This window comes from Thamnophis sirtalis, unplaced genomic scaffold (assembly GCF_051295495.1).
Source record: "Thamnophis sirtalis isolate CommonGarterSnake01/CBP01778 unplaced genomic scaffold, rThaSir2_p1.2 scaffold_2, whole genome shotgun sequence".
NCBI classification, from domain to species: Eukaryota; Metazoa; Chordata; class Lepidosauria; order Squamata; family Natricidae; genus Thamnophis; species Thamnophis sirtalis.
In genome coordinates, this window is record NW_028261382.1 from 75605425 (window position 1) to 75633022 (window position 27598).

At 44.5% G+C, this 27598-nt stretch overlaps 1 protein-coding gene across 2 annotated transcripts; it reads left to right on the plus strand.

The window, feature by feature from the left end:
* The first annotated feature begins 453 nt into the window (after nucleotides 1–453).
* On the plus strand, nucleotides 454–26723 carry GOLGA7 (golgin A7). 2 transcript variants are annotated; one of them, XM_014068665.2, is made up of 6 exons: nucleotides 454–573; nucleotides 3941–4073; nucleotides 11060–11212; nucleotides 19879–19980; nucleotides 21227–21291; nucleotides 25488–26723. In XM_014068665.2, the coding sequence occupies exons 2-5, from the start codon at nucleotides 3963–3965 to the stop codon at nucleotides 21272–21274; spliced, it is 414 nt and encodes a 137-aa protein (XP_013924140.1). In that variant the 5' UTR covers nucleotides 454–573; nucleotides 3941–3962; the 3' UTR covers nucleotides 21275–21291; nucleotides 25488–26723. The 2 variants fall into 2 exon arrangements, with proteins under 2 accessions (XP_013924140.1, XP_013924139.1); XM_014068664.2 differs by having other exon boundaries at nucleotides 25569–26723.
* Nucleotides 26724–27598: the final 875 nt, after the last annotated feature.

Sequence of the window (27598 nt, forward strand, 5' to 3'; positions counted from 1 at the left end):
GTGTGTGTGTGTGTGTGTGTGTGTGTGTGTGTGTGTGTGTGTGCGCGCGCACACGCGCGCACACGCACGCGTGCACACAGACACATTTTATTATATATATTATAATATGTATTGTTAGATATTGTATGTTATATAATGTAGCATATGCATGTTCCTTCACCCCAACCGCAACCTTTCAAACGCCACAAAGACAACATGGCTTTGAAGCCCCACCAGTCTTAAAAGCATCCATAATCATGTTTATACTTATATCTGTTATCTTATACATCTTTGACAAAATAAAATATAATAAATAAATCCAAGGTTGGCCATTTGGGGCCTCACAAAGCCTTCTTTCCTGAGAGGGACCCGGAAGTAACCCATCCGCAGGGCGAGGAGCGCTCTACACAAAACTCTAGATTTCTAAATCTACGGCGCGGCCCCGCCCAAACGGCCGTAGAGTTCGCTCCGCCCGCAACACATCAGGCCGAGGGGCGGCTTTGCGACAAGCCGTAAGTGAAGGAGCTTGCGTCGCCGGTGGAGCGACGCTGGAAGGAGGAGGAAGGAGGAGAAGCGGCGACGGGGGCTTTGCCCGTAAGGAGGGGGGGGGCGAGAGGAGGGGGCGGTTTTGGGGACGAGGGGCGGGGCCGGGCCTGAGGGGGAGGGGGCGGCGGTTGGCGCGGGTCCCCCCAAGGCCTGGCCTGCCTCGAAGGGTTGTTGTGGTTGTGAGGTGGTCTTGAAGCGCCTCAGGCCGTGGGCGGAAAGGGGACTCCCCCGGGCATCCTTTCTCCACCGGGCAGTGGTCCTGTCTCTCCTCTTGGGGGGCTTTAGGGAGCTTGGGGGGGAGAGAAGAAGACTCTGCTCGGCTTGAAAAAAAGGGAGGGTGAGCCCTGTGGCAATTGAGGGGAGGGGGGAATGAAACGTGTGGGAGAAAGGGAGCCTGGTCCCCTAGGGCTGGGAGGAGTGGGGGGGAGAGATTGGGGGGTTGGAAAGGGGGCTTCCTAGGGGAAAGGGTTAGGATCACCTTATGGCCTCCTTGGCCGCCTTTCTTAGGTGAAAAACTCTAATTTCCCCCCTTTTCCTTCCCCTCTCCCTTTCCTTCGTCCCTTTCCCTTTTCCTCCCTCCTTTCCTTCCCCCCCTTCCCCCTCCCCCTTTCCTTTTCCTCTTCACTTGATCCAATGGACTTCAGCCTCTGAGCTGCCATATAAAAGGGCTGCTGCCTAGGAAGAATCCCCAGGCTTTGCCTTTTTGGAAGGGGGGGGGTATTGGCCCTCTAGCATAAGCCGGGCTTCTCCAAAATGATCTATATTCTCTCTCTCTCTCTCTCACACACACACACACACACACACACACAGGAGTCTCTGGGAGGATGGATCAATGCTATCCTTATCTTTATCATTTGAGGTAGGCTTCGTGGATAGAATTTGTTTTCAAATCATAAATGGGGGGGGGGTTGGTGTCCAATGTGAAATGAAGGGGTGAAAAATGAGCCAAAGAGTTTGAGCACACACACACACAGGGCATAAACTGGGGGGGGGGGGGAGGCGACTATACCTTGCATGACTGTGACACATAGGAAAGCATGTTTTCCCCTGGTTTTACTTGCAGCACAGGAAAGTCGTATTTGAAAGGATTTGGGACCCTAAAAAAGGGGAGGGGAGTTAGTTGTTTTTGCAAATTTCTGGACTGTAGGTTTCTGGACTTTATAGCTGGGATTTCCTCTTTTACTGCTTGCTATATTTGACTGGAGAGAGCGTCTCAAAAGGAAAGAGGACATCTAAAGAAAAGACACACTTTAAAGTGCTTTGTGGATAGCTGTCTTGATTTGATTTGATTTGGAGTCCAAAAATGGAAGAAGATAGCAATAGCTTATGAGGGGGGGAAAACAGTGCCATCAAAATGAGGAGCCATCAATCAGAGAAAAGACTCTGCTCTTGTGTCTCCAATTGTGAAAATGATTTTAAATAAGAGCCTCTTCTGAAGCTATTAAAAACAATCCATATGTATCAATCCATATCAGGAGAAAAGAAACCATAGATAGATACTCCAGTTTCTATCTGGATGGGAGACAAGTAGCAATAGCCATAGCACTTAGACTTATATGCCACTTCACAATGCTTCACAACTCTCTAAGCGCTTTACAGAGTCAGCCTATGGCCCCCAACAATCTGGGTCCTCATTTTGCTGACCTCGGAAGGATGGAAGGCTGAGTCAACCTTGAGCCGGATTGAACCCCTGGCAGTGGGCAGAAGAGTTAGCCTTCGCTATTGCGTCACCATGGATGATTAGGCTGTGATTGGCTGGTGTAAGGCCACCTGTCTTATCTGCACAATAGAGGAATACACTTGATATATGGCTTTTTTGAGCTCTCTCTGCATGAATTTCAACACCCTTTCTATGATTTGATGAGAGGCAGTTTGGGTCTAGGGGTTAAGACCACCAGGATTGAAAGCTAGAGACTGGAGTTCAAGTCCCGCCTTAGCTGTGAAAGCCAGCTGGGTAACTGAGGGCCAGTCACTCACAGACCAACCCATCTCACAGGGTGGCAGTTGTGGGGAAAATAGGAGAAGGAAGGTACGTTGAATATGTTCACCACCTGAAGTTATTTGTAAAAATAGTAAAGGCAGGATGCATGTAAGTAAATAAAAAAATAAATTTGGGGGCGGGGAGGCCATTTGAACTGGGGTGCTTAGCTTCTGTCAAGAGGGATCAGTTTTGTACTGATTACACCAGTTCTCTTTCCATTGGTAAATTCATGGGAATTCTTAAGCTAAAAGATTCAATTGCAATATTTTAACTCTTCCTAGTGCTGAGATGAGCCAAAGGTGAAACAAGATCTTTGAGACAGAGAAAATTGACAATAGATCATGTAACTCTTACTGACATAGACTCTTAGAAATGGTATATGCCTTGAAAAGAGGGTCGCGGTGGCTCAGTGGCTAAGACGCTGAGCCTGTCAATCAGAAAGGTTGGCAGTTCGGCGGTTCGAATACCTAGTGCTGCGTAACGGAGTGAGCTCCTGTTACTTGTCCCAGCTTCTGCCAACCTAGCAGTTCAAAAGTACGTAAAAATGCAAGTAGAAAAATAGGAAACACATTTGGTGGGAAGGTAACAGCGTTCTGTGCGCCTTTGGCATTTAGTCATGCCGGCCACATGCCCACGGAGACGTCTTTGGACAGCCCTGGCTCTTCGGCTTTGAAACGGAGATGAGCACTGCCCCTAGAGCCAGGAACAACTAGCACATATGTACGAGGGGAACATTTACCTTTACTTTATGCCTTGGAAGCTACTGAATCTGTTTAAAATAGGCACAGTCCCTAAGCCATTGCTTTTACTGCTGAATAATTCTTACCATAAGAAAGGTTGCCCTAACACTCAGTTGGAGTCTGCCTTCCTCTGACTTCAGATTTACTGGTCCACGCTGTGCCTTCTGGGATGATGGAAACAAGACCCCTTCTTTTCATACGTTTGGAAACGGCTGTCTTATACTATCCACTCAACCGTGTCTCCTTGTCTTCTCAAGACTAAATGTTCCCAGTCTTTTTTTCAGCCTCTCCTCATTGGTGTTTTTTAATTGTATTTTAATGGGGTTCTTGAGTTTCAGGGAGAGCCAGATCAAGAGTACGTTTCATGTTTCAAAGAGCCATCTTGGAGTACATTCAAGATCACAGTACAAAAAGCAGGATGTTGAAGATCACTCGTACCTCATAACAACTAGAGCCATGTTATTATAGTATTAAGTACTCATCCTTTTTAAGTAGAGGGAATAATGCCTTCAGTATGCATGCCAAATGTTATAGGACCATTTAATTGATTATAATCATTGTCCAGTATGTAGAACCAGAAAGCTGATCAGCCAGGGACCTGTTCCAATGCAATCAGCACCCGGGATATAAAACCAGAGTTGACCCAATATGACTGAGACACACTTTGATCGCTTATCTCTTCTTTCGCATCCAGACTGGCCAGTTTGAGCTGCGAGATGAGGCCACAGCAGCCGCCTGTTGCCAGCAAAGTCTTCATCCAAAGGGACTACAGCAGTGGCACGAAGTGCCAGTTCCAGACCAAATTCCCTCCAGAGTTGGAAAACCGGGTGAGTAATCCCTAATGGTAGTTGTGAATGGTATGTGGTGGCTCAGTAGCTAAGACGCTGAGCTTGTCAATCAGAAAGGTTGGCGGTTCGAATCCCTAGCACCGCGTAATGGAGTGAGCTCCTGTTACTTGTCCCAGCTTCTGCCAACCTAGCAGTTCAAAAGCACGTAAAAATGCAAGTAGAAAAATAGGAAACACCTTTGGTGGGAAGGTAACAGCGTTCCATGCGCCTTCGGTGTTTAGTCATGCTGGCCACAGGACCATGGAGACGTCTTTGGACAGCGCTGGCTCTTTGGCTTTGAAACAGAGATGAGCACATGTGTGTGTGAGGGGAACCTTTACTAATCCCTAAGCTTTAAAGTTAATTAAAGTGTGCTTAACAAGCCAAAGCTGACTGGATCCATATAATGCACTTTGCCTGGGGGGCCAAACTGCCCACTTTTCATAGTGGCTTGCTTGGTTCAGCACCTTAGCTGAATCTGTATTTAGGCATTTTAATTAAAAAGCGAGGAGCTAGCATGGTACGAAGCAAAGGATTTCTTGGGAGCAGGGAGTGCAAGGGATGGACGGTGAGTGGGGAGGCATTCTATCAATTGTGTCTTTTGTATCAGCCACTTTGCAAGAGTTCACACAGCAGGCGCTCCAGGTTCTTTGTGGCTCCACTAACCACACTCCCCTCCCATGTTTGTGGAAACTTCCATGCAGTCCCTTGTGCTTTGACTTCAGCGACTAGGAAACAATATAAATCATAAGGATACAAGCAACAAAGTTACAGTCATACAGTCATAAGTGGAAGGAGATGGGTCAGAGGAAGGATGAGAAGATTAATAGTAATAGTAATACAGTCTTAGTAAATAGTTTGACAGTGTTGTAGGAATTGGTTGTTTAGCAGAGTGATGGTGTTCGGGAAAAAGCTGTCCTTGTGTCTAGTTGTTCGGGTTTGCAGTGCCCTACATAGTGTCGTTTCGAGGGTAGGAGTTGAAACAATTTATGTCCAGGATGTGAAGGGTCTGTAGTTATTTTCACAGTCTTCTTTTTGACTCAGTTGAAGGCAGGTTGGTAGCAATTGTTTTTTCTGCAGTTCTAATTATCCTCTGAAGTCCGTGTCTGTCTTGTTGGGTTGCAGAACCAAACCAGACAGTTATGGAGGTGCAGATGACAGACTCAATCAGTCCTCTGTAGAAATGAATCAGCAGCTCCTTGGGCAGTTTGAGCTTCCTGAGTTGGCACAGAAATAGAATATAAATTGAGAGCAAATCCCACTCCTTACTAGCACCGATAATGTTACCTAGTTTGGATAATGAAACTTCTGCAAGGAAACCACCAAGCTCAGAGCACCAACCTCCATCATTGTTGCCTTGGGCTGGGTGGAACAGAGGAAGGATTAGAAGTGATTTCTGTGTTGCTGTCCCTTTTATAAACAAAGGCTAATGACAGAGCAGTAATTATTACCTGTTCTATACAATTTTACTTGGTGTGAAAACATTTTCCGGCTTTTTGAAAACTATGAAAGTACTTTTTTGAGAGGAAAGGATAGGTTCTCCCTTAAGTTAAAATTGTGTTTCATGTAAGTTAATGTTGCACTGCATAGAATCAAAAGGAATCTGGTAGCAACTTTTCTGACTGGCAAGTTGATTAAAAGGCTGCAATTTAGAATTTGCTGGTTGGAAAACGTCCTACCTATCTCCTGGTTAGGATAGGGATAGGATAGGACAGGACAGGACAGGACAGAATAGAATTCTTTATTGGCCAAGTGTGATTAGACACACAAGGAATTTGTCTTTAGTGCAGATGCTCTCAGTGTACATAAAAAGACAAGGTACATTCGTCAAGAATCATAAGGTACAACACTTAATGATAGTCATAGGGTATAAATAAGCAATCAGGAAACAATATCAATATAAATCATAAGAATACAAGCAACAAAGTTACAGTTCCACAGTCATAAGTGGAAGAAGATGGGTGATAGGAACGATGAGAAGACAAATAGTAATGCAGCCTTAGTGAATAGTTTGACACCAATAGTTGGTGAGGAGGGAATTATTTGTTTAGCAGAGTCATTTTGGGCTACTGTAGACTAATGTGGCTTTCCTCCTATGCAGTCTTTGCTGAAGTATTCTGGATTTTACACTGCAGCGGTTGTCTTTAGCTGTTTTATTATTCTGTCTTTGGGTTTTTTAAATTCAACACTCAAGGATTGTAAATTATTTTCATAATTAAGCTGAAATCCATAGTGGCAGAGATGCAGGAAAAGCCATCTTTTTCAAAGCAGAGATAAGAGTATGGGAGATCCACTCCTCGAACAACAAATGAGAGATCCGGATTTAACTGAAAACTTATTACCATACAGATTTTGAAAGAGCTGTTCTAGAAACCACCCAAACATTTAACAAGCATTTCAGAGCACTTCTTTTACTTCTTCTCATCGACGGGGAAATATTTCAGTCTTACCGACTGACTTCTTTGGTTTCTCATACCTTTGATTTGTACAGAATGGTACAGATTTGGTTCGATTTAAGTTTATAGGACAGACATAAGCTTTGAATATGAAATCTCACAGCTGTAACCCTTTGATGGTGTCTACTTCCTGTTAAGAAGTTTGCAAAACAGGTTTGTCCAGCTGACTGCTAAGCACAAGCAATTAAAGAACCACACAAGTTCTGTGGGAATCCCTTTATTACTATGGCAGTAATGAAAGCAACAGCTGGGCTTCCTGTCCCGGCATCTCTCCATTGGGCTTCAGTTCTTGGGGTTGCATTATTCAGGTTTGATTCTGCCACTAATCAAAAGAGCAAAAGCCGACAAGGACCAAGTTACATCAGCTCCATATGGAAGGGTATTTGGCAGTGAAACATTTGGTTTTAGCAGGGGTCCCCAAACTTGGCAACTTTAAGACTTGTGGACTTCAACGCTATGCTGGCTGGAGAATTCTGGGTGTTGAAGTCCACAAGTCTTAAAGTTGCCAAGTTTGAAGGTCTCTGGGTTATAGGAATAGAATGGGATATGGATAGACCTTGCATGTCTTCTAGTCCAGCCCCCTGCTCAAGCAGGAGATCCTATACTATTTCAGACAAGTGACTATTCAGTCTCTTCTTTAAAACATCCAGTGATGGAGCATCTACAACCTCTGGTGGCAAGCTGTTCCACTGGTTAATTGTCCTCACTGTTAGGAAGTTTATCCTTAATTCCAGGTTGCTTCTTTCTTTTATTAGTTTCCAACCATAGTTTCTTGTCCTACCCTCCGGTGCTTTGGAGAATAATGATTAGCAAGGCCATTAGTGTATATCGTTCCCTCTTTAAAAGCATTGGGATTAAAGCAGAGCAAAACAGACTTCTGAGAGCCCCTTCCCCTTGGGGAGTCTTGTGAACTCTCAGGGAGCAGGATGGCAAGAAGGAAGAAGAGCATGTCAGGGTGAGACTGATTGGCATGGCTGACTGGGGAATTCTGATAGTTGAAGTCCAAGATCTTTAAAGTGGCCAGGGTTGGATGCCCCTGATTTAGACAGATGCTAAAGGACAGGTGTGTGTATGTGTGTATGAGTGTGTGCGCGCGCACCTTTTAGTATGTCTTGACCCTTAGTGACTGCCTGGACAAGTCCCTGCAGTTTTTTTGCCAAGTTTTTCAGAAATGCTTTGCAATTGCATTCTTTCCAGGATCGAGAGAAAGGGACTGGCCCAAAGTCTTAGATACAGATGAACAGAGTTGGAAGGGACCTTGTAGGTCATCTAGTCCAACCCCCTGCCCAAGCAGGAGACATTACACCATTTCTGGCAGATGGCAGTCTAGTCTCTTCTTGAAATCTTCCAGTGATGAAGCTCCCACAACTTCTGAAGGCAATTTCTATTCCATTGGTTGATTGTTCTCACTGTCAAAAAAATTCTCCTTATTTCCAGGTCGTTTACAGGTGAAACTCGAAAAATTAGAATATCGTGCAAAAGTTCATTTATTTCAGTAATGCAACTTAAAAGGTGAAACTAATATATGAGATAGACTCATTACATGCAAAGCAAGATAGTTCAAGCTGTGATTTGTCATAATTGTGGTGATTATGGCTTACAGCTCATGAAAACCCCAAATCCACAATCTCAGAAAATTAGAATATTACATGCAATCAATAAAACAAGGATTGTACATAGAACAATATTGGACCTCTGAAAAGTATAAGCATGCATATGTACTCAGTACTTGGTTTGGGCCCCTTTTGCAGCAATTACTGTCTCAATGCAGTGTGGCATGGAAGCTATCAGCCTTTGGCACTGCTGAGGTGTTATGGAAGACCAGAATGCTTCAATAGCAGTCTTCAGCTCTTCTGCATTGTTCGGACTCACGTCTTATCTTTCTCTTGGCAATGCCCCATAGATTCTCTATGGGGTTCAGGTCAGGCAAGTTTGCTGGCCAATCAAGCACAGTAATCCCACGGTCATTGAACCAGGTTTTGGTGCTTTTGGTAGTGTGGGCAGGTGCCAAGTCCTGCTGGAAAATGAAGTCAGCATCCCCATAAAGCTCGTCTGTGGAAGGAAACATGAAGTGCTCCAAAATCTCCTGGTAGACGGCTGCGTTGACCCTAGACTTAATGAAGCACAATGGACCAACACCAGCGGATGACATGGCTCCCCATATCAACATAAGACTGTGGAAACCTCACACTAGACTTCAAGCATCTTGCAGTGTGTGCCTCTCCATTCTTACTCCATACTCTGGGTCCTTGGTTTCAAAATGAGATGCAAAAGTTGCTCTCATCAGAAAAGAGGACTTTGGCCCATTGAGCAATAGACCAGGTCTGTTTTTCTTTAGCCCAGGTAAGACCCTTCTGACGTTTGTTGTTCAGGAGGGGCTTGACAAGAGGAATACAACATTTGAAGCCCATCTCCAGGATCCGTCTATGTGTGGCGGTTCCTTATCCACTGACTCCAGCCTCAGTCTTGTGAAAGTCCCCAACATTTTGAATGGCCTTTTCCTGACAATCCTCTCCAGGCTGCAGTCATCCCTGCTGCTTGTGCACCTTTTTCTTCCACACTTTTTCCTTCCACATAACTTTCTGCTAATGTGCTTTGATGCAGCACTTTGGGAACATCCAACTTCTTTTGCAATTACCTTTTGAGGGTTTCCCTCCTTATGGAGGGTGTCAATGATGGTTTTCTGCACAACTGTCAGGTCAGCAGTCTTTCCCATGATTGTGATTCCTACTGAATCAGACTGGGAGACCATTTAAAGGCTCAGGAACCCTTTGCAGGTGTTATGGCTTAATTAGCTGATTAGAGTGGAACACTTTGAGCCTAGAATATTGCATTTTTTCACAATATTCTAATTTTCTGAGATTGTGGATTTGGGGTTTTCATGAACTGTAAGCCATAATCATCACAATTATGACAAATCACGGCTTGAATTATCTTGCTTTGCATGTAATGAGTCTATCTCATATATTAGCTTCACCTTTTAAGTTGCATTACTGAAATAAATGAACTTTTGCACAATATTCTAATTTTTCGAGTTTCACCTGTATAACATTCATAAGCTACTTTATTCTAAAGGCTTTAGGCAGCATGCAAGTTATGTCAAAGTATGATAGAAAACAACAATAGTATAAAAACAATAGAATTATAAATAAAAATCCTGGATTTCAAAGTCAGGGCTATTTTTTTGCATTATTGCAACTGGTTTTATATCAATGATGTTTTTGACAATGCTGGAAAAAGAGCATTTAGTTTAACATTTACTGGAGACTCTGGAAAATTTCTACATATTGCTGCTACAGATGTCTAACTTTAATTATAAAGTGCCATTTGTTTGCAAGGATTTGGTAGTATATAAGCCCAATAGATTGAATATGTTTGCTGGAGTGTTACTTCAACGTGGCTAATGTGTGCCTGAGACCAACTGATCTTTTTAACAATAGATCTCTTCCAATGAATTCTTCAAGAGCAGGATAATAACCATGGAAACAGGATGGCAGAATCGATAGCTGTTTTCTGTGTTTAGGTCAACACATTGAATAATAAACAAAATAGGTTGGATTGACGCTGCTCAGAAAGCCACAAAAGAAACCTAATCAAATGTAGCATGTATGGATGTGGAGCTGCTAAGATCACATTTAACTAATCTAGTTAAGGACCTCAAGATTTGAGTACTTGCACTTTGAGGGCAGCATTTCCAGCTTCTAAGTTTCCTCGAGGAAAATCAAAATTTGCGATATTATAAGTAACTAGGAATCTGAAGGCCAGATTGTCTATGTATTTGCTAAGAAGTAAACTTCACTGCATAGACCAACTCTCCTAGTAAATAATAAAGGCAGAATAAAAAATTCTAACTAGTAAAGAAATAAAATAAATAATGCAGTAGATCTAGGATTGTAGCCTGAGATTTCTGCCTCAAAGCACTTTAGCTTCCAAGTGAAAGAAAAGGAGAAAAAAATATATATTAAATCTAGTCATGGTAGTACCATCCTTAATGGTTTGAGAATAATAAACAAGTCATTTGTATGTCCTGGAATTACTATTGTTCTTGCTATGTGTGTCTCTGCTGTTTAGCATTTTCTGGCATTTTTGTTCTCAAATATTCTAATTTACTGGCTACTCATGCAGGGTGGAGATCAGTTGAAAGCAAAAGCAAATATGATTTCTCCTTGTGATCTTTCGGTCAGCAGCTCCACCAAGGAAAAAAAACATACTGTTTTCATTGTAGCAGCTGATGGCTTTCTTTTGTGAATTGAGTTGTGCCAGGAACAGCTTTGAGAAATATCTTGAAATGCTTCTCTGAAGGAAATTGCATTCTTTCTGTGACTATTTTAAAACTTGTAATTGTTTCCTTAGCCTCTGTTCAAGCCCACAAGGCTCCTGACATATAACTCTTCATCCAAGAAGCCAAGTTCTGTTTCCTGGGGATCTGAGCCGTTGACATTCCATATGGCTTTCATCTAAATATGCTGAAGGTTGTTTCCATTTTGTACCTGCCTGAATGTCCATTTCTAAATGATATCCTTTCTTCAGATTGACAGGCAGCAGTTTGAAGAAACCGTACGGACCCTGAATAACCTCTATGCTGAAGCCGAGAAACTTGGGAGCCAGTCCTATCTGGAAGGCTGTTTGGCTTGCTTGACTGCCTACACTATATTTCTGTGCATGGAGACACATTATGAGAAGGTGAGCTGATTTCCTTTCCTTTCCCCTAAAAGGAAAGAAAAAGGGTAATATATACAGACTTGGAGGTTTGATGGCAGGAAAATAAATTCCACAGAAGGAACAGCATCTAATCCCTTGCAATAAAATACTGGAAAGGCATCATGTTAAACCTCTGTTATTAAAGCGCCCTCCCCCCCAGCAGGATGTGATTTACTGCTTCCATTCTTTATTTAAGAATGTCCATTTCCCATTCTGACTTTCTGACAGCATGTGCTAAAAAAGCCCTCCCCCCAAAATAAGCCCTCTTTCAAACTATCAACACAGCAGCAGCCATGAGGTGACCACGTTTGCCGCCTCCTGCACCTTAAAAATAATAAGACCTCCTCAAAAATAAGGCCAAGTGCTTATTTTTGGGGTCAAAAGAAAACAAGACCCTGTCTTATTTTCTGGGAAACACTGTAAGTATTAGGACTCACTCTCCTGCATCTGCTCCCCTGTGGTAGAGCTGTATCACATGATAGAATATTTTAGTACAAATCGAAGTGTCTACCTATGGAAAAAATTAACTATTATCAAGAGGAAGGCTAGATTAGCACAGGTGCTTTCTGTCTGTTTCGTACTCTTTAGATAGGGAAATGTTCCATTATGTGTGTTTTTTTCCTTCCAGACAAGACAGCGAGGGGTTTATTTGTTTAATAGCATAGCACTTAGACATATACCGCTTCACAGTGCTTTGCAGCCCTCTCTAATCGGTTTGCAGAGTCAGCCCATGACCCGACAATTGTGCGATAGACATATGCACACCGATAAAATAGTGCCGATTAAAATGGGATGTCAAAATTGTGCCGACAAATTCGCGACGACAAAAGCGTGATGACAAGCACAATAAAATCGAAAAATTTTTAGGGTTAGAGTTAGGGTTAGGGTTAGGGTTATAATATAGGTATACGCGTCCCACTATGTTAAAGACCCAGCACACTCACTGGGCTGTCTATAGTTTGTTGATGACGCAATTTTGTCAGCGCGCATTTGTCGGCGCACTATTGTCAAAAATCAATTAGTGATTTTGACGGCGCTCATTTGTCATCGCGGTTTTGTCGGCGCACATATGTCTATCGCGCATTTGTCGGTGAACCAGTCAGCCTATTACCCCCAACAGTCTGGGTCCTCATTTTACTCACCTCGGAAGGACGGAAGGCTGAGTCAACCTTGAGTCTGGTAAGATTCAATCTGCCAAACTGATGGCAACCAGTAGTCAGCAGAAATAGCCTGCAGTACTGCAATTTAACCACTGTGCTACCACATCTTAATTCTTGTGTTTATTTGCCACAACATTTTAAAAAAGAGACTTCTTGTAGTTTACACTACAAGAACATTAAAAACCTTATAAAGCAGTGAAATTATGAAAGCTAATAAAAATACAAACAACTATCAAAGCAATAGGCAAATAGTATATGTAAACGGGATGCTGCCAGGAGATAATCACAGTGAAATCTGGTTCCTGCATTTTGCCAAACAGACAGTGCATTGTGTGAACCTAATCATTCTAGTTTATAAACCATGATTTATGGCTTCGTTCAGTGTTTTCAGTCAATTTTGAGTGACTCAAAAGAACGTTAATATAGCAGAAGAGAGCACCCCCAGATTCTGAAGGCAAGCCATTCCACTGATTTTAATTGTTCTCACTGCCAGGAAATTTCTCCTTAGTTCTAGGTTGCTTCTCTCTTTGAGTTGTACTTTAATAAATCTGGGAAAGGCTCTTCCAACTTCTTTTTCACACAGTCTTTGTTTCTTAAAAGTGTTGTCTTGCCTTCCTTTAAAGAACTAATAGAATACCTAGGGAACCTTCCCTTTATGCTTCTAGCAGCGTTTAAGAATAGAATATATTTTTTATTGGCCAAGTGTGATTGGACACACAAGGAATTTGTCTTTGGTGCAGATGCTCTCAGTGTACATAAAAGAAAAGATACATTTCTCAAGAATCATAAGGTACAACACTTAATGATAGTCATAGGGTAGAAATAAGCAATCAAATCATATTAGAAAACAATATAAATCCTAAGAATACAAGCAACAAAGTTAAAGTTCTGCAATCATAAGTGGGAGGAGATGGGTGATAGGAGCGATGACAAGACTAATAGTAATAGTAATGCAGTCTTAGTGAATTGTTTGACAGTGGTGAGGGAATTATTTGTTTAACAGAGTGATGGCATTCGGGGGGAAACCATCCTTGTGTCTAGTTGTTCTCGTGTGCAGAGCGTATAGCGTCGTTTTGAGGGTAGGAGTTGAAACAATTTAAAACAGTGTAAAACAGGAGAGAAACAAATCTGGTTTAAAATCAACCAATGAAATCCATCGTTGGGTGCAACTTGAACCTGTCTCTCCCCAGTTTCTGTTTAGGTATCTGATCACCTCCCAGAAGTTTAGTTTTCATCTTCTCCCTTGCCCTCTAATAACCTTGACTTCTATTTCATGCCCGCATCCTACGGAGGCTCCTTTTGAGAACAGCATGGTGCTATGAAGGCTGCCTCAATACCCTTCTTCTGTTTCACGTAGGGTTTATTGCCATAAATCCAGTCCCGAAAATAAGTTTCCTCTCGGCGCTTCCATTTCACACACCTATTGCCCCTACCAGCTGGTGGGCTTTTCTGCCATTGATAACATTTCAGGGTGGTCTTCCTGGAAAAAAAAAAGTGAATGGCATTTTTTCCCTCCACCAACTTTCCTGGCCTTAAAACCCTTCTTTTTGGCCAGGTAATGATCTTCAGACATTTTTATTAAAAAGATCGTATTTTCTCAGAAGTCAGCATGACACGGTTCCCTGGCTCTGCCAAGGAGAATCAGTTTCACGCTAATTGCTTCTGCGCCTGATTTTATATCATCAGGATTTTGTGCAAGACTGTGGATACTCTTGAGTGTTTTTGTGGCATTCTCTTTTTGAAAATGGACACTGAATACACTTCGTTCCAGCCAAGTTGGCTTTCAAAATCTCGCCTGTTCTGAACTTGGGATAAAATACTTTCCAAGCACCACATTTCTGACTGAGGATAATCTCTAGTTCTAGTTGAAAAGAACCTTTTACAAATATTTTAAATGATACGTGTTGTGGATAGTCAGTTGTGATCCAGGCAACCCGCATTCCTTTCCGATTTTCCACTGGGGTTGACAGCAAGGGTGCATTGGCCAAAGTAGTTGCTGGGAGCATTGTCTCAAGAGAATATTTTTGTATGTGTGCCCAGTTGTGTAGAACACAGTACCATTATTGCAGGGAGAGGTCGTAGACCAGGGATCGGCAACCTTAAACACTCAAAGAGCCACAAAGGCCCTAACCGGAAGCTTCCTGTTCAATTCTGGAGCCGACCAGAAGTACAACTCTCCCACCACAGAGTCTCCTCCAAGTGTGCCATCCTTTTCACACTACCTGTCCTAACCAAAAGCCCTATCAATTGTGGAGCCCACTGCAACAGGGAGGCACAGCAGAGGGATGAAAGAACCACATGCAGTTCCAGAGCCGCGAGTTGCTGACCCCTGTCACAGACAGTTGTGAGAATATCTTGCAGGTAATCTATGTGTTAGGAAGCTGAATATAGACAGGCTTGGTTAATACATGGGTGAGAGACTATTGGGATGTGAGCTAGACTAAGAAAACAAACATTATGGCAGAATGGCAAAGGGTCTTCCACATTGCTGATAGGAAAATTGTAGGGTTTTTTTCAAGGAAGCATCCAGGAAATCACCATGAGTTGACCTGATGGTAGAAGACTAATTTTTTTTTTTTGGTGGCTGTAAACAGTTTTGAGTGTAGTATTAGTGTTCTGAGCTACTTTATACATTATATATTATGAATGTGTATAATATTTTGAGCTAAAATGTGGTGTGCTCCTGTTTGTGGCACAGTGTGATGTGTGTACACAACCAGTCTTGTGCAAACCAAGACAATTGTGTTAGTTCATTAAATGATGGATGAGTGATTTGGCTTGGTTGGCTGGTTGGTTGGTTGGTTGATTAAACATCGGGATGTCCTGCGATAAGAAAGCAGTTGGGTCTCCAAAGTGGGGTGTGGGAGGAGTTACAGCTGGGTATTGTCACGGCCCACCTGCCCGGAAACTGAGGTAAATCTTGAGGCCACACCTCTACCCCTCCTCTGACTCTCCAGATTAACTTCAGTCTTCGGCCCAGAAGGAGCTAAATACCTGGCTCTCCTCGGCGCATTTTTTTTTCTTTTTTTCCCTTTATTTTCCCCTTTTGATTTTTGTTTTTCCATGTGAGTGTTACCTTCAAGCAATTTCCGTCAGACGATCCTCCTCTCATGCACTCTGCGATCGGCCTGGCACAGTAGCGGTAGCGCTACTGAGACGCCTCGGAACAGCGGCCTGGTGGCAGGGCAGGGAGGCCCAGGCCCCACGCTCACAGCATGGCTGGAACACAGGCTGCTGTACGGAGATCTTCAAGCAAACAGGAAGAGAGCGGCTCAGTCGGAGCAGCTCACGTGATCGGACCGCATGGTCAGCGATCGCCATTTTGAACAAGAGAGCACAGGCGCGAAGAGCAGTACCGGTCTCTGGTCGCAGAGACCGCAAGCACCCGCAACTACCGCCAGCCCAGAAGAGGACCGGGCCCGAACTCCACCGGTCATCCAGGGAGGGCCACAGCATTGGGCGGTAGACCGGATCCGATTCGAGTCGCGGATCAGCGGCGTAGGAGAAACAGAGGAGGGGGATCGTCCAACCGTGAGTAGAGCGATGGCGGACAATCTGAGGAGTGTGGGACTGGGCAGAGCTTCCCCAAGGGGGACAGACCCAGGAGAAGGGTCCTCCAGAGGATCCTACCCTGCAGAGAGGGGCAGAGCTGCGGCAGGAAAGTACACCTCCAAATCGTGGTTTCTCTGATGAAGAGGAGGCCCAAGCCCCCGAGGTCCCATCCATCTTGGGCCTATTCCCACCCACTCTTTACCTCCCTGCTACGTAAGGCTAAAGCCACAGCAGACCTGGAAGTTCCAGTAGCCAATCAGGACACTGCTAAAGCTGGCACGAGCGGGGGAGCCAAGAAGGGTCCCTTCCACAGATCCCAGGTGGAGAAGGAGGAAATGCCCACCCCAGACCTGTTCTTAGAGGTGCTCAAGTCACAATGGGCCCAACCAGGAACCTTTCCCACCCCTGGGAGCAATGATCGCAGATTTTATAACATTAATGCTAACTTTGATCAAGCTTTGCCGGTTCCATCAGTGGACGCCCCGGTGGTAAGCCTGGTATCCTCACCGGTGGTGACAAGAGACATTTCCAACTGCCTGAAACCAGAGGACAGGAAGGCGGAATTAGTCATGTGCAGGACGTTCCAGGCGGTATCATGGGCAATCAGGGCTGCCCCAGCAGCCTCCTTTTTTAACAGGTCTACTTTACTATGGCTGGAACAGCTCCATGACAGAACCCCAGCTTTGGACGTTGAATTCCTGCAGGACATCACAAAGGTGATGACAGCCACCCAGTTCTCAGCAGACGCCACACTGGACGCAGTAAGATTCTCTTCCAGGGCTCTAGCTGCATCAGTAGCATCCAGACGTTTGCTGTGGCTGCGTAACTGGCAGGCGGAGTTCCGGGCAAAGTGGCATTTGGCAGGCACAGAGTACACTGGAGGACAGCTGTTCGGTCCATCCCTGGACCCCATCGTCGTCGAGGACAAAAACAAGCAGAAGGTCTTTACGTCCACGTCCAGATGACCGGATCACCATTCGGCACCGTACCCCAGAAGGTCCAGTTTTCAAGCACCCGAACAGGACTTCCAGCAACCAACGTACTCTGCGCCCAGGTTCCCCAGACAAGGGGATAGACAGTTCTCTAGGGACAGATTCAGGTTCCAACAATCAAACAAGCGCCCCTTTCGAGGGGGAGGCGGTTGCCCCTTCCGCAGAAACAAGTGATTCGGGATCGAATCACCCTATCAGTGGCCACCTTTCTCTATTCGCGGATCACTGGGCAGACATCACCACGGATGCTTGAGTGTTGCAAACTGTCAGGTTTGGTTTCCACCTGGAATTCCGCTCACAACCCCCGAATAGATTCCGGGTCTTCTCTTCCTCCAAGAACCTGGCCAAGTGCTCTCTCATGCGCAAGGCTATCCAGCATCTACTGGAGATCAGAGCGGTAGAGCTGGTACTGGAAGGGGAGAAGAAATCTGGATTCTATTCGAATCTCTTTGTGGTCCCCAAGAGCTCTGGAGGGCCATCCTGGACCTTAAGTTACTCAATTCCAGGCTGGTCTACCGTAGGTCCAAATGGCCTCACTCAAGTCTATCCTAGAGGGAATTAGACAAGGGGACTTCCTGGCTTCCATTGACCTCACCGAGGCTTACTTACACATAGCAATAGCAGTAGCAGTTAGACTTATATACCGCTTCATAGGGCTTTCAGCCCTCTCTAAGCGGTTTACAGAGTCAGCATATTGCCCCCCAAAATCCGGGTCCTCATTTTACCCACCTCGGAAGGATGGAAGGCTGAGTCAACCCTGAGCCGGTGAGATTTGAACAGCCAAACTGCAGAACTGCAGTCAGCTGAAGTAGCCTGCAGTGCTGCATTTAACCACTGCGCCACCTCAGAAGATCCCCCAGGAGGAGGTAATCCTTACCCAGGGGAGTCTGCTTCACCCAGACCCAGACTTGCTCCAACTGACCATCTGAAGATTGAGTGGACACAGTTAAGGGAGGCCCAGATTTCTACAAGGGTCATAGGGACCATAGAGGCAGCCAGAAGGGGATCTACCACTCGCATCTGTAACGTGACCTGAGTCTTCTTCGCGGCCTGGTGCCACTCGGCTCAGGTAGAACCGACAGCGGCCACGGTTCCTCAGGTCCTGGACTTCCTCCAGGATGGACCGGAGAAGGGCCTGGCCCCTATCTCAGGTCTCAGCCTTGGCCACCGTCCTGGCGGGAGTGGGTACACAGTCCTTGTCCCAACTTCCCATCATCAAATGGTTCCTCAAGGGAGCAACCAATCTCAGACCCCCGGTAATTCACCGTTTTCCCTCGTGGGACCTGACCACAGTGCTCCAGGCACTTCTGGAGGCACCCTTCGAACCTCTGAGAGAGGTGAGTCTCCAGCTGCTCACCCTCAAAGTAGTGTTCCTGGTGGCTATTACCTCAGTCAGAAGGGTGTCAGGGATTAATGCACTGTCAGCAAGGGCGGATCTCTGCATCTTTCACAGTAACAGGGTGGTCATAAGACTAGATTCTGCCTTCATGCCAAAGATTAATTTACCCTTTCATAGGGCTCAGGAAATTATTATTCCAAATTTTTCTCCAGCTCCCTCCAGCGGAAGGGAGAGGTCCTGGCATCGCCTGGATGTCAGGAGGGCACTGCACATCTATCTGAAGCGCACGTTGCCCATCAGGCAGTCAGAGGCCCTTTTTGTCTCCTACCACCCGGCAACCAGGGGAGCGAAAGTCTCCCCAGCCACCATCAGTAGATGGATCAGGCTATCCATCTCCAAGGCCTACGAGGCACGGGGACTTCAGGTGCCCGAGGGCATCATTGCGCACTCCACTAGGAGTGCAGCTACCTCAGCGGCCTGGGCTATCCAGGCCCCCATCGAGGTCATTTACAGGGCGGCAGCATGGGCTTCGCCCTCTCCGTTCATCAGACACTTTAGACTAGACGCCTTCGCCCCCGCAGAGGTGTCCCTTGGGAGGAGAGTCCTTCAGAGAGTGCTGGATACTCGGGGGGACTCAGGCCCTATGGACCCTCCCAGGGACACCTAGCTTTGGTAAGTCCCAGCTGTGACTCCTCCCCTGCCCCACTTCAGAGATTGTCAGTTGGTCTTACCTGAACTGCATGTCTTGAAGGATGGCATGGGAGCAGTCACTTCCTGCCCGCAGTGCGCCCTGCGCAGGGTGGGACTGAGTAGAGTGTTACCGATCAGTCGGGAACCAGGAGGGAAGTTGGGGGGGGGGTTTACCCTGTTCCCTTCCTTCTAGGGACGCCTTGACTGGATCATCGGTTAATTTGAAAAGTCAGGGGAGGGGTAGAGGTGTGGCCTCAAGATTTACCTCAGTCTCCAGGCAGATGGGCCGTGACAATACCCAGCTGTGACTGCTCCCACACCATCCTTTGAGACATGCAGTTCAGGTAAGACTAACTGACATTTTTTTTTATTCCATGAGAATGATGTTAATAGCAATGGCAATGGCACCTTGACTTGACAACCCTCTCTAAGCAGTTTACAGAGTCAGCCTCTTTCCCCCAACAATCTGGATTCTCATTTGACCCACCTCAGAAGGATGGAAGGCTGAGTCAACCTTGAGCCTGGTGAGAACAAAACTGCCAAATTACAGACAGCCGGCAGTCAGCAGAAGTAGCCTGCGGTACTGCACTCTAACCACTGCGCCACCATTTAATATCAGTTAAATAATACAATGATTTCCTGCTACTATAGCAACTGATGATATTAGCCTTTGTACATGATTTACTGTCTTGTGAGTTGAGTACCAGTATTTTTATTTGCTGTGTGTTTTATTTAATCACAATATAGGGCTCCCATCACAATTATATTTCTTTGGGGTTCAGTTGGGCTAAGAGAGTGCGATGGGCTTGAACATGTTCATGTATCCCCCTGCTGTCAGACCTCCGTCATTTAAAAGTATTACCAAGAGTTTGCGACAACTGGAATTGAAACAATGCCTCTGTCTTTTCATTCCAGGTTCTAAAGAAAATTGCCAAATACATTCAGGAGCAAAACGAGAAGATCTACGCTCCGCAAGGCCTCCTCTTGACTGACCCCATTGAGCGGGGACTAAGAGTTGTATCTTTTTCTCTGGGTTCCTGAACTTTTGCAAGTTTATTGGATTGTCTTTTTTTTTTTGTCCATCCCTTCGTGCACTCAAAAACCGACATTTTGGCTACTTAAAAATAACTTTAAGGTGGTACCTTGCTCAATAGTAGTAACTGTGAGAGGGATCTTGGGGTTCTAGTGGCCAACCATTTAAATAGGAGCCAGCAGTGGGTCAAAAAAAAGCAAACACAGTTCTAGGCTGCATAAACAGAGGGATAGAATCAAGATCATGTGAAGTATTAATAACACTTTATAATGCCTTGGTAAGGCCACACTTGGAATACTGCATCCAGTTTTGGTTGCCACGATGTAGAAATGATGTGGAGACTCTAGAAAGAGTACAGAGAGGAGCAACAAAGATGATTAGGGGACTGGAGGCTAAAACATGTGAAAAACGTTTGCAGGAACTGGGTATGTCTAGTTTAATGAAAAGAAGGACTAGGGGAGACATGATAGCAGTGTTACAGTATCTCAGGGGTTGCCCCAAAGAAGAAAGAATCAAACTGTTCTACCCACTGAGGGTAGAACAAGAAGCAATGGGTGGAAACTAATCAAAGAGAGAAGCAACTTAGAACTGAGGAGAAATTTCCTGACAATTAGAACAATTAATCAGTGGAACAGCTTGCCTCCAGAAGTTGTGAATGCCCCAACACTGGAAGTCTTTAAGAAGATGTTGGATAGCCATTTGTCTGAAATGATATAGGGTTTCCTGCCTAGGCAGGAGGTTGGACTAGAAGACCTTCAAGGTCCCTTCCAACTCTGCTATTGTATTGTGTAAATGACAGAACAAGAGTGAAACTATTGATGACTTTGCTGTTCCAGGATTTATGCCATGATGGTTACTTTTACTTATTTCAATTCTGTTCCTTAATTCTGTAACAAACGGGCCTTTATGTCATAATCTCCAAATAACAGGTCTGTCATTTAAGGTGCCGTGATTAGATTTTGGTTAGCCAATGGACTTTTAGAAGAAATGCCCTTCCATATCTCTGAATATTCAAGCTTGCTACCAAGGGTGTCTGTGTCTTTTTACTTCTTGGGGCAGTTCTGTCAGCAGAAAGATCCCCTGGCCCCTGTGTCAATTCTGGAAGTTAGAAGCCCAACGCTTCTGAAGGATGTCAAGTTGAAAATCTAGAGTAACCTCTATTATCTCCCTCGTTTTTAATCTCTCTGACTTGCCCTGCAGAATATTTTGCTTAACAGATGCACTATACAGGTTGAAATTACCATTTATGAAGACAGAGGTGTGAGCAGTGGAAGATAAACCCTTCGATGTTGAAGGTAAACATTACGAACATGTAACTGTTGAGCTTGAATCGTGCTTCACCAAGACCTCCCTATCCAAAATGCTACTTACCTGACTCCTCTATTAACACTTGAAGGAATAACACCTCTCATGGTATCCTAAGTACATTAGACCAGTGTTTTTCAACCTTTTTTGTGCAAAGGCACACTTTTTTCATGAAAAAAATCACGAGGCACACCACCATTAGAAAATGTTTAAAAAAATTAACTCTGTGCCTATATTGACTATATATAAAGTAATTTTCCCACGGCACACCTTACACTATGTCACGGCACACTAGTGTGCCGCGGCACAGTGGTTGAAAAACACTGCATTAGACATTATATGTCCCTCATAAGTGATAACATCTAGAAGTTTCAAATCAAAAGCCCAAAGTTCTAGTATAATAATGTACAACAGGGGTGTCAAATTCAAGGCTCGCAGGCCGGATCTGGCCTACATGGTGCTTAGATCTAAACAGCAAAGGACTAGCCTGCGCTGCCTCTGCCAGCGAAAATGAAGCTCCATTTTCACTGGCAGAGAGCTAGCAAAACAAACTAAAAATAAAGCAAAAGGAGAAATATTTCCCCTTTTGCATTTGAGTATCCAAGAAGGGTCAGAAAAGGAAGAAAGGAAAGAGGAAAGACAAAGAAAAAGGAGGAAAAATGAAGAGGTGAAGGAGGAAGAAAGGCTAAGGAAGAGAGATTATAAGAAAGAAGAAAGAAGATTATAATGAGGGAGGGTCTGAGGGAAGTCCTGCCTTAGCACTTGGCCCCCGACAGCGACATTGAGTTGGCCACACCCACCACAGCTACGCCCACCCCACCTCCCTGAGGTGAAACACAACCCCAAATGCAGCCCTCAATGAAATCTCTGGGTAATGGGCGTCTTTATTTCAAAGCAATGCAAAGATTGCTTTTATTTGCTTCTAACCACGTACATACACATACCTACATGGTGACTCAGTGGCTGAGGCACTGAGCTTGTCGATCAGAAAGGTCGGCAGTTCAGTGGTTCAAATCCCTAGTGCCGCATAATGGAGTGAGCTCCCGTTACTTGTCCCAGCTTCTGCCAACCTAGCAGTTCGAAAGCATGTAAAAATGCAAGTAGAAAAATAGGGGCCACCTTTGGTGGGAAGGTAACAGCGTTCCGTACGCTTTCGGTGTTGAGTCATGCTGGCCACATGATCATGGAGACGTCTTCGGACAGCGCTGGCTCTTCGGCTTTGAAACAGAGATGAGGACCACCCCCCTAAGGTCGGGAACGACTAGTGCGAGGGGAACTTTTACCTGTACATAATTTTTTGTGTTGGTTTTAGTATAAAGTTGTGTGAGGCTTGCTTCAATTGGCAACCCCATTATGGGAAAAACATCTGCTTTTTGGGCTTGGAAGGGCAATTAATTGTAATATGCTCAAGCAGCACTCATCCTTAGTGGCTGCTAAATAAATTATTGCTGGGTTGTTTTTTTTACTTGTTGTGTGGTCCAGAATTCCTTTTCTCCCCTGATCTTGAAGATGTGGGCTATAAATTAGATTAATAAATTGTGTTTAGACCATTTACCTGCTTCTTTAGCTTGCCAACCTGCACACCATAGATCTGACCATGTGGGAGTCTTTCCAACGCAGACTGGCTGAGGAAGTGGGGATTATGGGGCTTGGATGGAAAACTTGCAAATTAAAATAACAGGAATGCTCTCAATAAATGGCAGGGTGGTAGTCCTTATCCCCATTTAAACTGTCTCGGGCACCGAAAGGATGCCCAGATTTTGGAAGTACAGATTCAAGCAAACTTTTGTTCTTTCCAAAGAAATTGCAAAGAACTGCTGGAAAAACTATATTATAGCCGGTAAGAGGTTTCATGATGTTCTGGCAAATAGTGTGCCAAAACTCCGAAAAAGCAATCAATTTCCAAGCCCACCTTGTTTTTTGGTTTTAAATCATTTATTATGACTAAAACGACCTGACTAGAACAGAAGATAGCCAGAAAAGAGGATTTTTAGGTAGACAAGCAACCATATCATTCTGGAATGAAGTGGTAAAATGTCTTAATAATTAATTAGAAATTCATAATTTTCTTAATTTCTTCTTCTTGTGCCATATCCATCATCGGATGTTGGCGATCATGTTGGCAATCCTATTTATTGTCAACAGCCGCATGAAAAAGTGCTGCTGAGTTTTGTCCCAACCAGTCCCGTAGATTTTGAAGCCATGATCATCATCTTTTGCCTGGACCTCATTTGCCTTCAATCTTTCCCTGGAGGATGAAGTGAAGGAGGCCGTATTGAGTAGTTTGGAGAACCAGCAAATGCCACCTCTGGCTGGCCCCAGAGTGGGGTAGGAATGGAGATTTTGCAGTATCTTTCCCCTGCCATGCCCACCAAGCCACACCATGCCCACCAAGCCACGCCCACAGAACTGGTAGTAAAACAATTTGAATTTCACCACTGCCTTGGAGGATAAAGTGAAGTATGCTGTATTTTTCTGGGTGTCGCATCACAAATCTGAAATATTCTAACTTTTGCTTTTTAATGGTTTTGATGATTTCCCTTGGCTTTCCCAAGCGGCTTATCTCCTCCTCGTTTCTTATTTTGTCAACCCAACTTACACGTAACAGCCACCTGTCAATCCACATTTCAAAGGCTTCTAGTCCCTTCTCCAGGCATTCTCCAAGAATCAGAAAAGACTTGAGAATGGGGAGGGGGGGGAGAAACATACTGTTTAATGGGTTTCTTTGCAGAGAAGGTATACGTTCAGTAACTGGTTCTGTTGCGGCTCGCCAGTGGAGCTGGCAGCAGATTCGGACAGTGAGGAGGTTGGGGAGAAACATGGGCCCATCCTGGAGTCTGGGGAAGGCTCTGATGAGGGCTCTGTGTCGGAGGCAGAGGGGGCCTGAGCCGTCTGCCAGTTATCAGCCGCCTTCAGAGTCGGACATCAGTGAGGCAGAGGAACAACTGGAGTCTGTTCCCAGTGTGCGCATGAGCAGAGTTGCCAGACAAAGGGAACAGCTAAAGAACAGAGGTCGAGTTGGGAGTAAGGCCACAGGTGGACGGTGAATGGCCCCTCCCAGAGGAAAAAAAGAGCGAAAGGGGAGTGAAGTTTGCAGGAAACAATTCGGTCGTTTCAGGAGTGTGAAGATCTATCCGTGAATCTCAGAGACTCTGTGCCCAGTCTTTCCTCGCACAGCACCTTGTTTGGGAAATATTTACATGGCAGCTTTTCAAGGTAGATAACGTCTGTGGTCATAACTTCACCTTTGAAAGACTGTTTGTCCAGGCCTTTGTTGAATGGAAATGAGAGGAATTCACATTTGTTTAATAAAGGGGGTTTTGTTGGGACCAGGAATCTGTTTCGTGCTTTTTGGGGAAGCCTAGGTCAGAACAGGTTCATAATGATTTATGGTTTAGTATGATTTGTAACTCTAGCTCTGAATTGTCCAGCGAGCTCTGTTTAAATTATAACTTTGTGTGAATCTGTTCTTCGTAGAAAAAAAAGAGGATTCCGTCTCATTCAAGACGGCCTTTTTTAAAGAGACAATTTGTAAGACTTCCAAATATTGAATATCTTGTGGGACCCAGCATCAGTAGCAGACATAATTAAAGATGTATTTAGGACACACAATAAAATACGCTAGAAGGCCTTACAATAGGAGTAACTGCTGGAACCACTTGGAAGGAGACAAATCCGTAAGAAAGGCTGGAAGCGAGCTCTTTCTTCAGTTTTCTGCCTTTGTCAAATTGCTGCAGAAAGAAGCAAATTAGAAAGAAGCACAATTACAATTGTGTCTGCTCAAAAACAGGCTACTGTTTCCCTAAATCGGGTGTCCACCTTTGGCAACTTTTAAGACATGTAGGGACTTTAACTCCATGCCTGCTGGGGAATTCTGGTAGTTTGTAGTCTGCAGATCTTACAGTTGCCAAGGTTACAATCCCCTGCCCTTAAACCATCCATTTGTTCCCAATAAGATAAACAGGAAAAAGTGGTATTAGTAGCAACGTGATAAAACACTTACTCCCTCTTTTCTAAAACTTGAAATCACTCTTCAGCTGCTGTGGTTTTATTCCATTTAGCAAGGGGCAAAGCCATGCAACAGTCTTGTATCACTACTACCTTCCAACAGGATGACGTACAGTCCTGAGAGCAGCCGTGCTGTGCTTTGAGTTTTAAATTAATGAAGCTTTGTTTTTCTCTCCAGGGACCAGCGAACTGGTTTCCGCTCGTTTGCTTTCTTCTGTCCTCCTAACACCCTTTTCCTCTGCTTTCCTGAACTCCACAGTGCCATTTACACAAGGACTAACTTTTCAGACTCCTGTTCTTTCGTGGGGGGAAGCCCAGCCCAGGTGGGCAGCATCCACCTTGCTTTGTTCTATTGGAAGCCCCAGTGGCAGGCAGAAGACCAACTGGGAATGACCTCAAGGCAGTGGGAACTCTCTCGGCGGACTCGAGGCTTCGATCAGCTTCTGGAGAAGAAAGCAACCGTGTGTTGCATTTCCGAAAATGAGACCCGTCTTTATGAAGTGCAACCTCCTGATTTGCCAAGAAGGGACGCACACCTCCATATTTCTTGACCAACTCCGCTAAGAAATGGGGAAAGGGGGGGGGTATTTTTACATACAGCTGACGTATTTTGGGATATTTCATGAGAAGCAGCCGTCAGCCGTGTGTTTAAAAACATGCGGAAAATGCGGCAGCCCAAAATACGCCGTGTTAGCCAAAGTGTCACTTCTCGGCTCTCCTCCCCCCACCCCCCTTAAATGTTGAATATGTAAATGTAGGTAATGAATATGGTTTTGGGGTTTTCTAGATGTTTTAGTTTAGGGCCAAACAGGTTTTAGGACAACGTAGAAACGGTGTTCGCTGCGTCAGCTATTTCTCCTTTCCCAGATGTCGTCTCTGCAGTACTTCTACTCGTGCTCGACATTCCATCGCGATGCTTAGAAAAATACCTGGAACATTTTAACCCCTGTATCACAAAAAAAATCAAAGATTCTCTGTTCTGTCCCCCCTGTTCTTGCAAATGTGGGTTACTCTGTGTATCTCTTTGATTCTAAAATGGCAAAGTAATTCTGCTGTAGGGAAGTTTGCTATTCTCTCGTGACCAGGTATTAAAGGAATTTGCCAAACAAGACCAGTTTTAAAACTGGTGGCATAGTTTGTTTGTTTGTTTATTTCCTTTTCAGCAATAGAAGAGACGCCAGTAGTGGATCAAGGTTTTTCAGGTGTATAATGTCCCTCAGTCCCTTTTTCTTCCTTGTTTTCTTTATCCTGTTTAAAAGTTCAATATTTGAAATATATATATATATATAGACACTCGTGAGTTGTTTTTTCTAATCTGTAACAGTATTTTGCCTTTTGCACCCGTTAACAATTGACTTTGGGAAATAATGGCTTAGTAACCTTTTTTTCTTAAATAAATGGTCATTTGCTACCACTGGTGTAAAATACAGGCTGTTTTTGTTTCATAACAGTGAGATTAAAGGTCTTTTATTCTGACAGTGAAGCAAATCAGGGTTTGCATTACCGTCATCTGAAGATGGCACTGGATATATTGTCATCATTGTGCAATAACTTTTTAAATTACATCTTGAAATTGTATGAAGGAGTTGAGCCTTAGTATTTTAATGACAGCCTAAGAGACATACTAGCAGGACGACAGAATTCATGCCAAATTAACTTCTACAAATAATTTCCCCCGCCCCTCCTCACATCTCAGGGAAAGTTGTTCCACGTGGGCTGGAGGAAGAAGAGAAAATATGGCTTTTTTTAGATCCAATCATGATTGCCCAGATGTGACAAAATTGTGCAATCAGCTGTACAAGTATCCCTAAATACTGTGCAATCCTCATGGAATTCGTGTATCAGAATTTGGCTTGATTATCATTCATTCCTTCCTGACACCTTACATTCTCAGCCAAGCTTGTGGCGTCCGAGTGTTGCAATGTGCACACTATAGCAATAAGCTGTGTGGTTTGTTTGGGGCACATGTTTTTTTGAAGCCAACCATCAGGACCTACAAACTGTGGCTAATGGTATTCTAAGCATAAGAAAACCATGACTTTACAACGTGAGTACAGTACTTCTCTGCTTTCACTTCCTGCCCCCCCCCCCACACACACACACTTTGCAAATCAAGAAATAAAACCTATGGCCTGATGAACCACAAGGCACAGGACCTAAGTTTTAACTTCCCCCATGCCCATTGTTTTTTCATTTCCTCCTGCCCAGCGCAGTTGGGGCAGTTTTTAGAAAGAAAACCGAATGTACCTTCTGGGCTGCATTTCTCTCTCTCTCCTATCTCTGGCTGAA

Coding starts and splice junctions, on each gene's coding strand:
- GOLGA7 (XM_014068665.2), top strand. CDS start 3,963: ATGAGGCCACAGCAGCCGCCTGTTGCCAGCAAAGTCTTCATCCAAAGG. Junction 11,213..19,878: donor TGGAGACACATTATGAGAAG/GTGAGCTGATTT, acceptor TTTTCATTCCAG/GTTCTAAAGAAAATTGCCAA. Junction 19,981..21,226: donor TTGAGCGGGGACTAAGAGTT/GTATCTTTTTCT, acceptor TGCACTATACAG/GTTGAAATTACCATTTATGA.